The sequence below is a fragment of the Lampetra fluviatilis genome, chromosome 15 (genome assembly GCF_964198595.1).
Source record: "Lampetra fluviatilis chromosome 15, kcLamFluv1.1, whole genome shotgun sequence".
Classification (NCBI taxonomy): domain Eukaryota; kingdom Metazoa; phylum Chordata; class Hyperoartia; order Petromyzontiformes; family Petromyzontidae; genus Lampetra; species Lampetra fluviatilis.
The window spans coordinates 8,278,526-8,292,897 of NC_136289.1; the positions used below are offsets into that span (position 1 = coordinate 8,278,526).

The window sequence follows — 14,372 nt, forward strand, 5'->3', positions numbered from 1 at the left end:
TAAGAGGAATAGAATGGAACTAGAATGGAGAAACGGGACGAAAGGGTCATGAAAGATCAGGATGTGGCGGAAGAGTCCAAATAAGGGCCTCAACGCCACACGGAGCAGCGTCTGCTTTCACAGGGGGTGGGGAGTGGGGAGGGATTCAGAGTGGAGGTGGCCACACAAAATGTACATGATTAATTGGAGACTTAAGCCGACTTGCCTACATAGATGAAGATTGTGTTACTTTGCGAAACAAATGTGTGTGCGTATGCAGAGGCATAGACGCATCGAGGCTGAAACTGATAAAACTACAAATACAACACTGACAATTGTGTGAATTTTATAATTTTGCCAAACATACCATTTGTGCTATTTACATGCCATTTGTAAATGAGGGGGAAGCCATTGCCGCTTTTGGTTTTTTTAATGTTTTATATACAGTATATATGTGGGTGTTTGCGTGGCCATGAGGTTACAAGAGAAATGTAGATATTCTATGGGTCTTTCAGTAAAGCCACGTAGATAGAAAAATACAAAAAAAATATCACGACGTTTCGATCGCAACACAAGCAATCGTCTTCAGGTGAGAGAGAGTATATGTATGAGACATGATATTGACCTGCCCACGATTCTCAGGTTTTGTTTCTTGTGCTGTAATTCTGTTACTGTGCAATTGACCGTTTCAATACAACACATACTGATTATTGCCCAGGTTTCTCCTCGCTTTGTGCGGTCGATGCGTAAAAAAAGGCACACAAAGCGAAACTGCACGAGACGACTGCCTGCCGACTAGCGCATACAGGACACACAGTACAAACAGTACACACAAAACACAATATTGTCCCATGTCTGACCGCATAGCCGCATATGGAGTGAATTCAAACCTCAGAGAGTGAATTTTGTGTTGAAATGGATGAGTCGCATATGTATGCGAAATCGCACAAACATAACCCGCATAAAGTGAGGGAAACCTATATGATAAATAATTGACGTGCTAATGCGAGGTTTGTCTGTACTGCATAAATCTAGAAGGAATCGTTGTTAATAGCTAGTGTGCGTATGTGACTACTGTATAGTGTGCGTATGTGTGTATTGCCTGCCCCCTTGTGGCTACACCTGGTATAGCCGTGTGAGACACCACAGTCACTCTCAGTGACAAAGAGCGTTGAGCTAATAACAACTTGAAGAAGCCAGGTGTCGGTTAAAATACGATTTTATCAATAAGAGTCGCCGAGCAGAAACATTGCACGCGTATAAACATGCAAAGGGCCACTAATAGTGGCCCAAACAACCCCCAAATCCCAGCGAGTGAAGCCAAGTGGTGATTTCAAACTCAGTGCAAATGTCTGTGTGTGTGTGTGTTCATCATTACCTCTGCTATAGCAATGGTAATTTGTCTCGCCGGTATATAGACATGTTCGACGCCTATTTTAATAATCACTGTCTTTATTTGCCATGATTGTCTCCGTCATCAGCAGCAACTGGCGCTGCTATCCCGTCAAAAGACTCCGTGTCGTGTCAGTCACAGTTTTATTTTGAATTGATCCCTGCATTTAATGCCCCTTTTATTCATACAGGAAAGCTCCTCTGAGTTTGAAGAATATATCTTTTTTCAGGAGGGTCATGCATTAAAATGTTTGGCCAATTCATATAATGAGTTTTTGGCATGTCTGAGGAAACTGGAGTGCCTGGAGAAAATCCACACATACAAGGTGGAATAGCATTCACATATTCACACAGATAGATTGAAGAATAAATTGCTTACTGCCAGATTTGAAGCTTTCGTGACTGCAAGGATTCATATTCTTAGGTTTTTTTCGGTAAAGTCACGTAGGTAAAACGTCGTGATTTTTATTTTATTTTACTTTTATTAATTTTAATGTTTTACCTACGTGACTTTACCGAAAAAAACCTAAGAATATGCTTACTGCCATCTGGCCAGCTTCCAACCCACGGCCTCGAACATGGAATTAAAAAATAGTCGCCCATTCAAGTACCAATCAGGCTCAGACCTGCTGAGCTTACATGATGTTTGAGATCAGGATGTTTGATGGAGCTCCTCTCCAAGCTGAGCATCATCTTGCCTCACTTGACTGAACCTGATTTAATCATAGGCACCTGAAACCCAGATTCAAACCCAGGATCTCAGTTGGGCCAGCTTGGTATCTCTGACACCCGTGTTTCCGGGCCACCTTGTCAGACATTGTCAAAGTGGGAGGAGCGTGCGCCGTGCGTCGTTCGTAACTCAAATCTGTTTTCCTTTTCAGCATTTCACCCCGGCTGCTTGTCTGTCAGTGTCTAATCGTCGGTCGTTGTCCCTCGCAGCCTTGACGCAGTGATTTGTGTCTGTCCCTTGTCCTCTCCCAAATCCCCTCCCCTAACCGTACCCCACCCATCACCTGTGACTGGTTAATCTTCTTGTTAGATCCCCACACAATGGTATGTATGTGTCCACCGACTCTCACCCCAGCTCCTCCCTGACAAAAAAAAACAATGGTGTAATACGACAAAAAGGCCCATTTGTTTTATATCACATCATTGTAAATCCCAGAACGTAGATTTTTGTTTATTTACATGTAAAACAATTGTAATTGTCTGCCAGAAAATCTTAAACCATCCACAGTGAGTGGGGATTTCTATAAGCGCTGTGTTGCTACGGTCCTCACTCAGCTCAAAGCATATGCGTTTAAATTGTCATTGTTAGCAGCGTCTTTTGCTGTCAATGAAGTGATTGCTATTTTTTATAATGGACATTTTCATGAGATTCTCTGTGGGTCTTGGTTCCGTATTATAGCCATGGTTTTTTTTTTAACAAGGACTTTTCCACACCTTGAGGCTGTGCTGATGTTCTTCAGCTCAGCCACCAAATTACCGGAAAATAATAAACTTGGCAGGCATGTTTCAAGAAAATAGATTGCAAAAAAAAATCACGATAGAACTATTGAAGGAAAAAGATGTAAACCAGCCCAATATGTTACAATGAACCGCGGCTGAGACAAACATTGGAAAATAAATTCGTTGTAAGTGCGTTTAAAAGATTAATGGCATGTATTGGTCTGGGTGGGACATTAGTGGACGAGTTAAACAAATAATACGATTATGATTGGCATAATTTTGTTGAATGTCAGATGTTGCCCACTGACTAAATTTTAATTGCCTTCGCCCCCCCCCCCCCATGCATTAGCGTTTGGGCTTGTTGTCATTTCAGCAATATCCACGTGTGCCCCGTGGAATTGAGCCTTTGGCACCACTTTGTGAGTAGCAGGGCATTGCCTGGCAAACAGATTTTCCACTCAAAAATCGAGTGGCAACAAAATGTCTTATTTGAGGTCATTTTGGATTTCGTGTTAGTATTGCATTAAAAACGGCACCCAGATGACAACGACCAGACTCACTTCTTCCCTTGACCAACATATACCATGTCATGATGTTTTAAAAGCTGACAATTTATGAATGAAGGGATATCAATCTTGACATTGGATGTTGGCTTCCTGAATATTGGCCAATGAGAACCCTGCGTTTGTGTGGACAAAACACCTGCTACTGAAATGAAACCCTTGCAGACATGTTGTTTTGCCACGATACATTTTCAGTTCTAATTATCATGACACATCTGATGGTTGAAATGTAAGGCAGTTGGTCTTGAGATTCTCTAGATTGTAAATTTCAATTATCAACGTAGCTCACCCCATCATGTTATGGAATAGCTTGGCTCTGTGGAAGGTACGGAGAGTGACGGGAGGCTAACAAGAGGTCAGCTTGGATCGGACTTAAGACTGCGCGTCCTCCTTGGAACCAGGCTGTCCCATGAGCATGTCCGAGACACACAAATGAAGCGGTGAAAATTGGGCCGGTTCATCATTTCATAACCGATCATTTATCCCCTTGCCGACCTGCAGTGTTGCGCCAGTGCGTGCCGCCGGGGGCCTCTGTGCCTGAATCTCTGCATGGATTTCCTTGTAACACCTTCCTCCCTTTTCTCTGCCCCTCTTTCTCCCCACCCCCATGCCACCTTCATTTTCCCCCCTCATGATTTCTTCTCTCCTAACAATATTTCCCCGATGGTCCTCACTAACACCTGTCCGTGACACGCTTCTACCATGCACAACCTTGCATTTTTTCCTCTCACGTTTGCAATTTTTATATATGAATTGAATTTTTTTTTACTTTTGCCAATATATTCATAACGTGACTATGAATACGGTTTACTTTTATTTCATTTTATATTCGCACCAACTCGCTGTCACATTTGATTGTTTGCTTTTTGAATTTTGTTTTTTGACCTTTATTTGCATTACTTGTCCTTGACATTTCTTGTTGTTCTAACTCTGCCCCTCTAACACGACTTCCCCATTCACAAATCATTTTATCACCATCCACCCAAAACCTTTGACGTTTTCCTCCCTGCCTGCATTACCTCCTGGCCGCTCCTTCCCCCGTCCTCTCCTCTCCATGTGTCTCTTGCTGCTCTCCCTCCCGCCCTCTTTCTCTCTCTCGGTCTTCCCGCAGACCACTTCCCTCGACAAGGAGGGGAAGGTGTTTAGGGGCCGTCGCCAGCCCGGGTTGCCTCGGGTGGCCGGGGGGGCGGTGGGGGGAGTGGCGGTAGCAGGGGCTGGGGCCGCAGCAGCGGCGCCAGGCGGTGCTAACCGCCTGTCCACGGCCAGCGAGGACCAAACAACATCGGAGTCGGGGAACTACTCGCCCGGTTCCTCTGAGCCTCTGCAGTCGCCTTTATCTCCTTTCTGAGACCACGTTTTCCAACAACAACAACAAAATGTTGAAAGGCTGACCATGAAATTGTAGATTTAAACTGTGATCACATTTATAATCTTGAGGTGTTTACATGCACATCTTCCCAAAAATGCAGACAAAAAATCATCACCGCAAGATTCAGCTGGAGGCCCCGTGAAAAAGACCAATGAATCATTGGCCCTGTCCTCATATTCCGAGTTTGTGAGCTGCTCAGCCCACGAATGAGTCTCTTAAGGGCACTAATCCAAATTGCTTTGCACGGATAAAAGCATTACTCTGAAGATATTACCGGAGGTGTGCGCTCTGCATGTCTCTCGCTCGCTGTGATCCATCTGATGATTCTGCCCACACTGAAGAAGTTCACCAGTGGGGCGATGCCTCAAACCTCACGTCTACAAATTCCACGCACCGTCTGCCACTCTTTGTGATTCACCCATCGCTGCTTTTGCCTCTGGATTCGATTTTAAGTCTTACGGAACGTACGCCACCGTAAAAAAAAAAACCTTATATAAAGCCATGACATGCCATGATGTTAAATAGCAAACATTTGATGGAAATGTTAGTACAACCTGCTGACAAATGGGAAAATGAAGACTTAGAAAATTATGTAGGAAAAAATGTGCTTCGATAAGGATGTTAGTCTTTTTGCACCTTGCAGCTCCATTATAACAGCAACATGAACAAGTCGTAGGTGTTTTAAAATATCACAGCAAAGAGTAGTCTGGCACTGGTAACTTATAATTTATTAAACGCGGGCTTATTACTTTGCGTCTAACCGTGGCGTGTTAAGATATTTTCTCCTGTATGCGACATCGCGTAGAGACTCGCTCGTGTGAGTTATAGACATTAAACCCGTCACTTCACGGTACTGACTCGGCATCTCTTTGATGTCTCGGTTCCCTGGTGGACTTCTTGTAATGATACACACCAAGATAGGCTGCCTCGGAGACGATTTCAACGTAGTCGCCCCTTTACAAAATGGACCCAGTCCAAGCTAAATCCATCAGCCAAGTCTGGAAGAGTCGTGCTGTTACTCTGCATGAGATATTTCATCTGGATCGTGCTATTCGTGTCCAGGGGTTCTGACTTTTGGTCAGATGTGTATTGGTGCCTGTTTCTCACCATGGTAATGTAGGGGTCGTTTCAACAAAGCTATGATTTCCTGACAATTTGTATATATTTTTCCTCAGACCAAGTTCACAGAATGTTGCATTAAATTCTACTACCCGAGTCGAACACTTCACAGAGTGCTCATTGTGGCAAATGCAGGCTGAGCGTGTGACAAACAGAACATTCCTTCAGGATTTTCGTGAGCATGTAACAAAAACTGTAAAAAAGACTGCATTAACCCAGCAGCCAAATTAATGTCACACAAGCCCTGGAATGTGAACGAATACTTTGAGATACCAGAAAAGAGAGACTGTCATTCCCGCATAAGACACGTTTAAAATACATACAAGAAAACCATCCATAATACAAGAAAATCACTTCAATGAAAATACAGCCACTAGGTGGCCCTGATGGGTCCAAGTTTCCCCAGCCCGTGGACAGGGTCCCTTGCAACTGTCGACCAAGTAACGGGGGGAGCCTGACTTCTCTGTTCTCAATGCGTCGCTCAGATCAAGTGGCTGACGAGTGGTTATTGAACACGTGATCACTGGACGCTAAACCTGGTCGCATCTACCCAAGAATGGCGTGGCCACAGCGTTACAATGTTAGTCGTGATGAATGTGGACGCAAATAAAAAGCAAGTTATCGCAACTGCAAGGATTTCAAACGAGCAGTGTCGGGTCTCCCTTGCAATGGAAGACTTTCTGTTACTGGCAAACTTGCAGATTTCAATGCGTCAATATATTTCTCCAACCATGGAAGCAGAAACTCTTGAGCCCATCCAGATAAACCGCGTGTGGCCAGAGCCGCGTACGTTTGCTTCATCCAGAGAACGGGTGTCTGGCAACAACGTCGACAAATTGTTAAACGAACAAACTCAACCGACCCGTTGGGGAGGCTATGGGGCTGGTGGATTGTTTGTGGATGGCAGCACACCCGGTGGTGCGGACGCTGCGACGAGCAGCCGGGTGCCCTCCGGACGAATGGGAACGGAGGCGGCAAGCGCCGTGGCTTTGCGTGGCCACCGGCACGCGCCGCTGTCGAAATAACATTGTACTTTATTTTCTATTGTGGTGATTCGTAACGTCTACAGTGCTTAACTACTGTCTACGATGAGCAGGGAGCTGGTGGCGGGTATTGTCACCAGGATTGTTTTTTTTCAAGACTTAATTTCGATTTTGTTCACGGAACAAATAAACCACCCCAACACCACCCAACCCCTTCCGTGAAATGGGCCAAGATAAAACAAATCTCGCTTCCAGGTCTTGGTTTCTTCAAGCACAGTGACGGGGCAGGCACGCATAGAGACCCTGTCTGCCCAGCCGAGAGCAGTGCAGCTGAACGATTGTGGGCCGCAATAGATATTGGTTCAGAATGAATTAAGTAATAAATTAAGAACGAATCACGGAGAAGTTAACAAAAAATGTAAATTGTTCTTATGACCCCAAATTTCGCCGTTGGAGTGGCTTGTGATAACGGTTTGGTATGATTACATGTTAGGGCATCCTCTTGAATATTCTTCGTTAGTGAGTAATTTATTCAATGCATGGGGGCTCCCTTTACTATTATGGTAATTTTGGTGTGCTTGGAGAGGCCTTCATCCAAAAGTGGATTGTACATGGTTTAAAGGTAAAACTAAGGTGTCAGATCAACCATAGCCGACGTTGCGAAAGATATAACCATCTACATGTCAAGTGTAGCCGTCTGAGATTTTACAGGACAGGTAGTCCTGTACTATTTAAAAAAGGGAACATTGGTTATTTGTGCTTTTTGGTTTCTCTGAGCAGCCTCCTGTAGTCGGCTTTGTTCACAGCTACGGTCCTGGAGACCTTACTGACAATGTCGAGATTTGAATCAAAAGCACTTACCGTACGAATATACTGCCGTTCCACTTGCAAGTTAATATCATGAGTCATTGGGCCAGATCAGTGGTCCTTTTTATGTAAATGTTCACAGAAATAATCGCAGAAAGTTTCCCATGAATTTTAGAGCTTCATAAGTACTTACAGAAGTGTATGAAACAGGGGGTTGTGTGTGCTTTGTGGTCTCCGAAGTAGATACATAACTTTAAAAGAGGGAAGTTTATATGATATGTATATATATGTACTATCGGTAAATCCCCTAACGGTATAACATAGTAATCTTCTGCAATAAATTTAATTAATGTAGCGTGATGTCCAACCTATACGCTATTGTATAACTAGTACTAACAGCCGTTTGGTTCTTTAGTCCAGTCTTCGGGTCAGTGTGAATCCCAGACTCGGGAATGTTCCGATCAAAGTGTCTTCATGTCAGTGGGAGAGGCTACCCCAGTCCGGTTCGCTTTACCTTGTGTATTGATTGTGATTGGCTTCTGGTGGCTTAAGAACTGCCCATTGTCACCTGTTGATTGAACAGAGAGATGGATACAAGACGATAATTTCAAGCTCACGAAAGTGGCATTGCCTATAGCATTGCATCAGCAAAGGGTTTTGGAAATGCTTCTATATAATAACATTTTTTACAATACTCAAATTGGAAACAATAATTAGTGAGCTGTCAGTAGAATAATATGATTCTTTACAGAAAAAAATGTTGCATTTTGAATGCATGCAATTAATTGCATGACAATAAAACATGCAAAAGCATGCCAGAAAAATATACAACGCGGTCCCTAACAAAGACGTGGACATTGCAACGCCTGCACGTGTAGTTTCACAAATAACTGCAGCTATAGGCTCCATCATTTGCGAGCGTGAGCATATGGGCATGCGCTCTTGAAAGCCGAACTGGGTTGGCCACTCCATCCGGGAATTGAGCCACGGTGTTGCAGGGGCAGCGATAGATGGGTACGAGGATGATTGATAATGTTGATCATTACTGTGTGTTTCGGGCGCGCGATGCGAGAGAAACTGACCGAACAGACTCCGGCGGCTGTAGCGTTGTTATAAACATGCCGCGTACGCACAATGTGTGGGCGACGCGTGAGCTTGCCAGCCGCCGTCGCCACCGCACGCAGTCCCACCTCCTCTTCTTGTCCAGCGGTCAGTCATTGCGCAATTAACGCATGCGTGGGTGCCGGTTGCATGCGACCCCAAGGATTGCTGGTTGACCGTGGGGAGACGGACGGGACTGCGTGCTGTCGTGTATTGCTCATCGCTGTTTGGTGTTGTAGGGAAGTAATTTCAGCTTAGTTATACCATACGTACATACGTGCAGACGGGGGTTGTTCAACTGTGCCCGGGCGGAATGCTGTGCGGTCAGGTGCCATCCTGTGAAAATGCAGTTTGAGATCAATTATCACCCATCCTGCAGTCACCAGCACACAAGGCCAAAGTGAGGCCACGTCAATGGAAATTTTGAAATCCAGATTACCAGGAGGGTCTGACCACAGCGATCCACTTGCACATTTTAGACAGCTCCATGCACCGCTGTGATGCTTGAGTAGACAACTCTTCACGTTTTATCAGATGGCAAGTAGGCTGACGATGAATAAATTAATCAAAACAATATACATATAACTGCTGGTCACACATACCCTATTAGCGTAACCTGTCCAACGTAATCGTATTGCGGTATGCCTTTGGAGAGCCACCTCCTAAGTCGATGTCCAGAACTGATAGCCAAAGGAATTACACCGACAAAACAGTCATCCCTGGGTCCCTTGACGACACCTCTGCCTCCCAGTTGCGCGTTCGTACATTACAATGTGCAGCCTGGTGTCCGTCAGCATTTTTATTTGGAGGCGGGGGTGGGGCAGCACGCGCACGGATTCCCCCCCCCCTGATCTCTCCATTGTAGCGGTTGCATCGCGTGCGCGCGCGTGTTGCAATCCGTGGCGGTGCGACCCGCGCTCTCTTCTCGATCCGTGTACCCCGCGCCGCTTTCATCCCCGTTTGTGCTCGTTAGTGCTTCGTTAAACCGCGCGCCGCGAGGAGATCAAATAAAACTTTGCTACATTAGAGGAGGCACGCGGTGTGTTGCCATTGTCCGTTTGTTGTCTTCCCCCCCCTCGCCACTCCGCACAACTCCGGTTAGCACGGTTGGCTACGTACGGTGCGAAAAAGTTCAACATACAAGTTAGATAGTTTAACACGTAGGATTTGGCGACTAATATTATCCATACGAGGGTTTGTGTGTGTGTGTGTTTACTGCCCAACACACGTGTGTGCGGAACTAGTAACTTATTGGCATGTTTTGTTTACGTGACAAGCCTTACTAATTTGCCGTGGCTGCTGGTGGTGACAGGTTTAACGACACATTTATAAATTTCGATTTAAAGCTTTCGTGACTGCAGGGATTCATCTTCTTGGTTCTTTCGGTAAAGTCACGTAGAAGGGAAATAATAAAATAATAAAAATAAAACAGAATAAAATAATTCTCACGACGTTTCGGCCACAGGTCTGTCGACATACCTGTTCTTCACCTGAGGACGGCTGCTTGCGTTGTGGCCGAAACGTCGTGAGAATTATTTTATTCTGTTTTATTTTTATTAGTTTATTATTTTCCTTCTACGTGACTTTACCGAAAGAACCAAGAAGATGACACATTTATATTTACGCAATCTAACAACAACAAAAAACTTTTATTATACGAAGGCTTAACATTTACTGTCAGAAAAAGTCATTCTGCCACGGAGCGTGTCGCCTGTTTCGTTTCTTTAGGAATGCGCTGCACTTGGTAGCGGTGGAGGCACCAGTGGAATAGCCACGCATTGCGAGGAGGCCATTCTGAAAAGTCCACACAAATTGTGGCCATGAAAAATGTTGGCGTTATTTTTCAGCAAAAAAAAAGTATGCTGTCCTTTATAATCGTCCACTTTTTCCCCATGTCGTCTTGAATACGTGCACAAAGCACGAGGCAAGAATGCTTTGGTTATAAAAAAACGTATAATGGAAAGCAAAGATAACACGAATTAATTTCACTGTCTGTCATTCAGAATTTATGACGTACACATGCAGTATTTTAAATTTTTAGCGATATATAAAAGAAACTAAGTGCAATTATTTAGCCAATTAAGGATTACATTTATTTATTTGCAGAATATCAAGATAATGTCTCGTTTAAACAAACTCAATACATGCAATCATGAGTGGAACTCATGTTTTTTGGAGGGTGGGGAGTAGGGGTTCGCTTTGCCCCTCACATTAGGAATCGCGGGTGCATATATATTTAACATCTTGATTGTAAACTACTGAAAAAATTAATAACTGTGTCAAGTTTGGGGGGAGGGGGCAACGCCTCCTTGCCCCCCCAAACTCCGCCCATGTGTGAAATTTACATTCAATAATGCCCGTGTTTGTCCAAATTTAATAGCTATCGCCCCCTACTGCAAAAAACGTGGCAGGATCCTGAAAGCGAGGCGTATGAGTGAGGCTTTCCCGTTTCAACAAATTTATAATACAAATGATTAATAACTTGACCATTTTAATATCGTACCGTATGTTTTTCGTTATATTTAAAATAATACATTACTCATTAAAAACATCTAGTTCATACGGCATGTAAAACATTATTTGGGCGGTTTGAAAATGAGCGGGAACATTGTCGTGAAAGTGTATATATAGTACTCAGGATTAAAATAATGAATTAGCCCATCGTGGACATTAATACAAGTGGTCACACATTCCAAAACATTTCTCACGAAATGATTTGACTCACATTCATCTGTTCCTCCGAAACACAATGTCCGCACACACACACAAACGTTTTAACACAACCCAATGAAAAAATAAACATTTCCGTCATTTAGAAATATGAGAATTTAATAATAATTTCTTCACTCCCCACCCCCCCCCCACGAAGAACCCCTCAATTAAGGGGCCACAACCAGCCTGCTCCCATGTGTGTGCTTACCTCCACAGAACCCCTCCCCCTACCACTGCCAATTAAAATGTGGGAAGGCAATGGGGGGGGGGCTGCGGTAATTAAAGCAGCAACAAAAAACTTTTAAACTGAACGTTCAAAGCCAGCCTCCGACAGGGCCGGAGCAAGTTGGGAAAGGTTGTCCCGCGAAGGCCGGGCGCCGTAAATGTGGTAGCAATTTTGCGCTTTTTGAAATACAAGTCGAAAGCCTCTGTCGGCCTCTCGCGTTTCACATCAATTGAAAACCCCGGTGACTGCACGGGGCCCGCCTCGCTTCAAAGCCCTCGGTCCCGCTGGCAGTAATTTTATTATTAAAGGTGCACGCGTGCCCGTCTCCACTCGACTCCCACCCCCAGCCAATTCCGGTTTCTCTGGGTTTTTTTTTTTACACAGCCACATTCAAATGAGCGAGAAGTTTAATCATAATAACGATCATAATAGACTGATATGTTTTCAGTTTGCAAGTGATTTATTGTCCCCTTTTTTCAAATAGTTAAAATTAAATAGCAACTTGTGCCCAACATTCTAACTTTTTAAAAAAAAATGAAGAATGGCTTTTATGTAAGAAGTTTACTTCGTCCTTTAATTTCTCTTTTTTTTTTATTCCGGGCATTAAGGAGGAGGCTGGGTGTGGTTCACTCGGCTCACAGTGGCCGTGTTGGAGCACTGGGCTGGGCACCATCAGAAATGATGGGTGTTGAATCCAGATTTCAGTCACTGGTGAGTTTGCTTTCTCAAGTGTAGTGAATTGATGATCTAAGCATGGTTACCAATGACTGCAAAAAATGTTAAATGTAACTTACTTATTTTCTATTAATTACACTAACTTCCTGCGCGGATTGGTTGACATTTGACAAACTTCTCTGCAGGAACTATTAACATGCTCGTTGTGTGGATAAAGAGGTCGATACAATAAACGTACGTAGTTGTTACATCATCTTCTGAAGCTGTATTCCGACACCCTGCTGGGTTTCAAACAGAAACACTTATTCCATGCAGAATAGTAATATGCCGTTGGCACAATTGATCATTATTTAGCTGAAAAGCACAAGATAACTTCGGGGCACCCAAGTGATGATATCACAGCTGTTTGCCAGTGGGGCAAGCATTTTGTAGGAAAGGAGTGATTGAGATTTAATTATAATTCCTGTTGGGAATCTGACGCGTTTTTCTTAATTGCAAATCGCTGGTCTTCAATCAAGGTGATGTGGCTGATTCTCCACCAAAAGTATGGAATTACACGGCAAGGATGGAAGGCAGGTGAGAAATTATGTTCTCAGAAAATCTATATATTTTTTCAGCAGGTTCCTGTATTGCAGTGTTTAGCTAATTCCATGAATGACTGGCTTTGAGAAAAAAACTGTTTCCATATAAAACCCACGTGTTAGAGGGTGCAACACTTATAAACTCCATGCAAACAAATTTAAGAATTCATTGCTGTACGAGCAAGCCTATAAAATCAATACCTAGGCAGTCTCCCATACAAGGCCCTCATTTGCTTCGCTTTTCAGATCTAACGAAATTGGTGACATTCCGGCCTGTTATTAGGTAGTAGTAGGTGTGGATGGATATCCAGAGTGGACACATTTTAAAAATAATATTTAAAATCCAGCACACACAATCCAGGCTCCACAATTGAGATCATCTCTGCGTGAAAGATGCTGCTATGCTGAAAGGTTTCGGTCCCATACCAGAGGGGTAACCCTTACCTCTGCGAACCCCGAAGTTCTACAGGCGTCTTGAGGATTTCACACTAGCCAAGCAGATGTGGGCCTTGGATGGGAGACTACCTAATCAAATATTGTATAGGCTTGCTAGTACAGCAATGAATTAAGGGGCTTAAGACTGCCAATCCGTTGGGGTTCCCAGGTTTTCCAGAGGGGGGCATCTTGTTGGTGGGGGGGGGGGGGCAGTGGCAATGAGGGTGGATTTTAACAGATGTTGGGCAAATGGACAAGTCGTTAAGCTGCGCTGCGACGTACCTATGTAATATTTAATTGGCCAGGTGTTGCCTTAATTGAGTCATAAATCGAGGCAGTTGGGAATCTGTAGAGGTGCTATTGATGGCACGTGGCTTTGGATATATTTTTTTCCGTGTGAAAATTGGCTAAGGGTTTTGGGGAAACATTTTGGCGGAAGGTCTGTTAATGCAAATCGATGAAAATGCTAAGTCGGGGGGTTCATAGTTAAAACGAGTCCTCGTTCCAAAAATAATGTTGAGAAACTCCTGTTATTCTGTGGACGTACGGTATTACATCCACACGAGCACTAGAGGGCAGCACAGCCCATCCCATTGATCTAAACAAACCGAGGGCCCAGATTAACCCCTCGTATGCAATTACGTATAGTACTGGACCGCACAGCACGGATCACTCCCGTTGTTACTCATTTCAAAATACAGTAACTGCGTTATACATTTGCCGCCACTGCCGAATTGTTTTTTTCCCGCGAGGAAGTTAATCAAATCTGTGTGTGACGAAGAAGACCCCCTTCATCAACGCAGGTCGAAAAACCACGGCAACAAATAGAGACGCGCGTAGAAGCACGTGGCCTCGGTGCCTCGTGCGAAATCCATCGGCGAATCCTGAAGTTTTAAAAAGTGCATTGTCGATCCTCTTGCCCGATGCGGGATGACGAATAGAAGCACGAAAGAGGCTCGCTCCATCGTTGAGGTACTTGAC

The 14,372-nt window shown here is 44.1% G+C and overlaps 1 protein-coding gene across 4 annotated transcripts in view; it reads left to right on the forward strand.

Moving 5' to 3' along the window:
• Positions 1-9,795, forward strand: part of DCLK1 (doublecortin like kinase 1) — a 65,467-nt gene extending 55,672 nt beyond the window's left edge. For 3 of the 4 annotated variants that reach the window (XM_078863113.1, XM_078863110.1, XM_078863112.1), the window contains one exon: positions 4,495-9,795. In XM_078863113.1, coding sequence (XP_078719239.1) covers positions 4,495-4,731 — 237 coding nt within the window. In that variant the 3' untranslated portion in view covers positions 4,732-9,795. Of the gene's footprint in view, positions 1-2,410; positions 2,425-4,494 lie in introns of all 4 variants that reach the window. The other variant, XM_078863114.1, reaches the window with a different exon arrangement.
• The last annotated feature ends 4,577 nt before the right edge of the window (positions 9,796-14,372 follow it).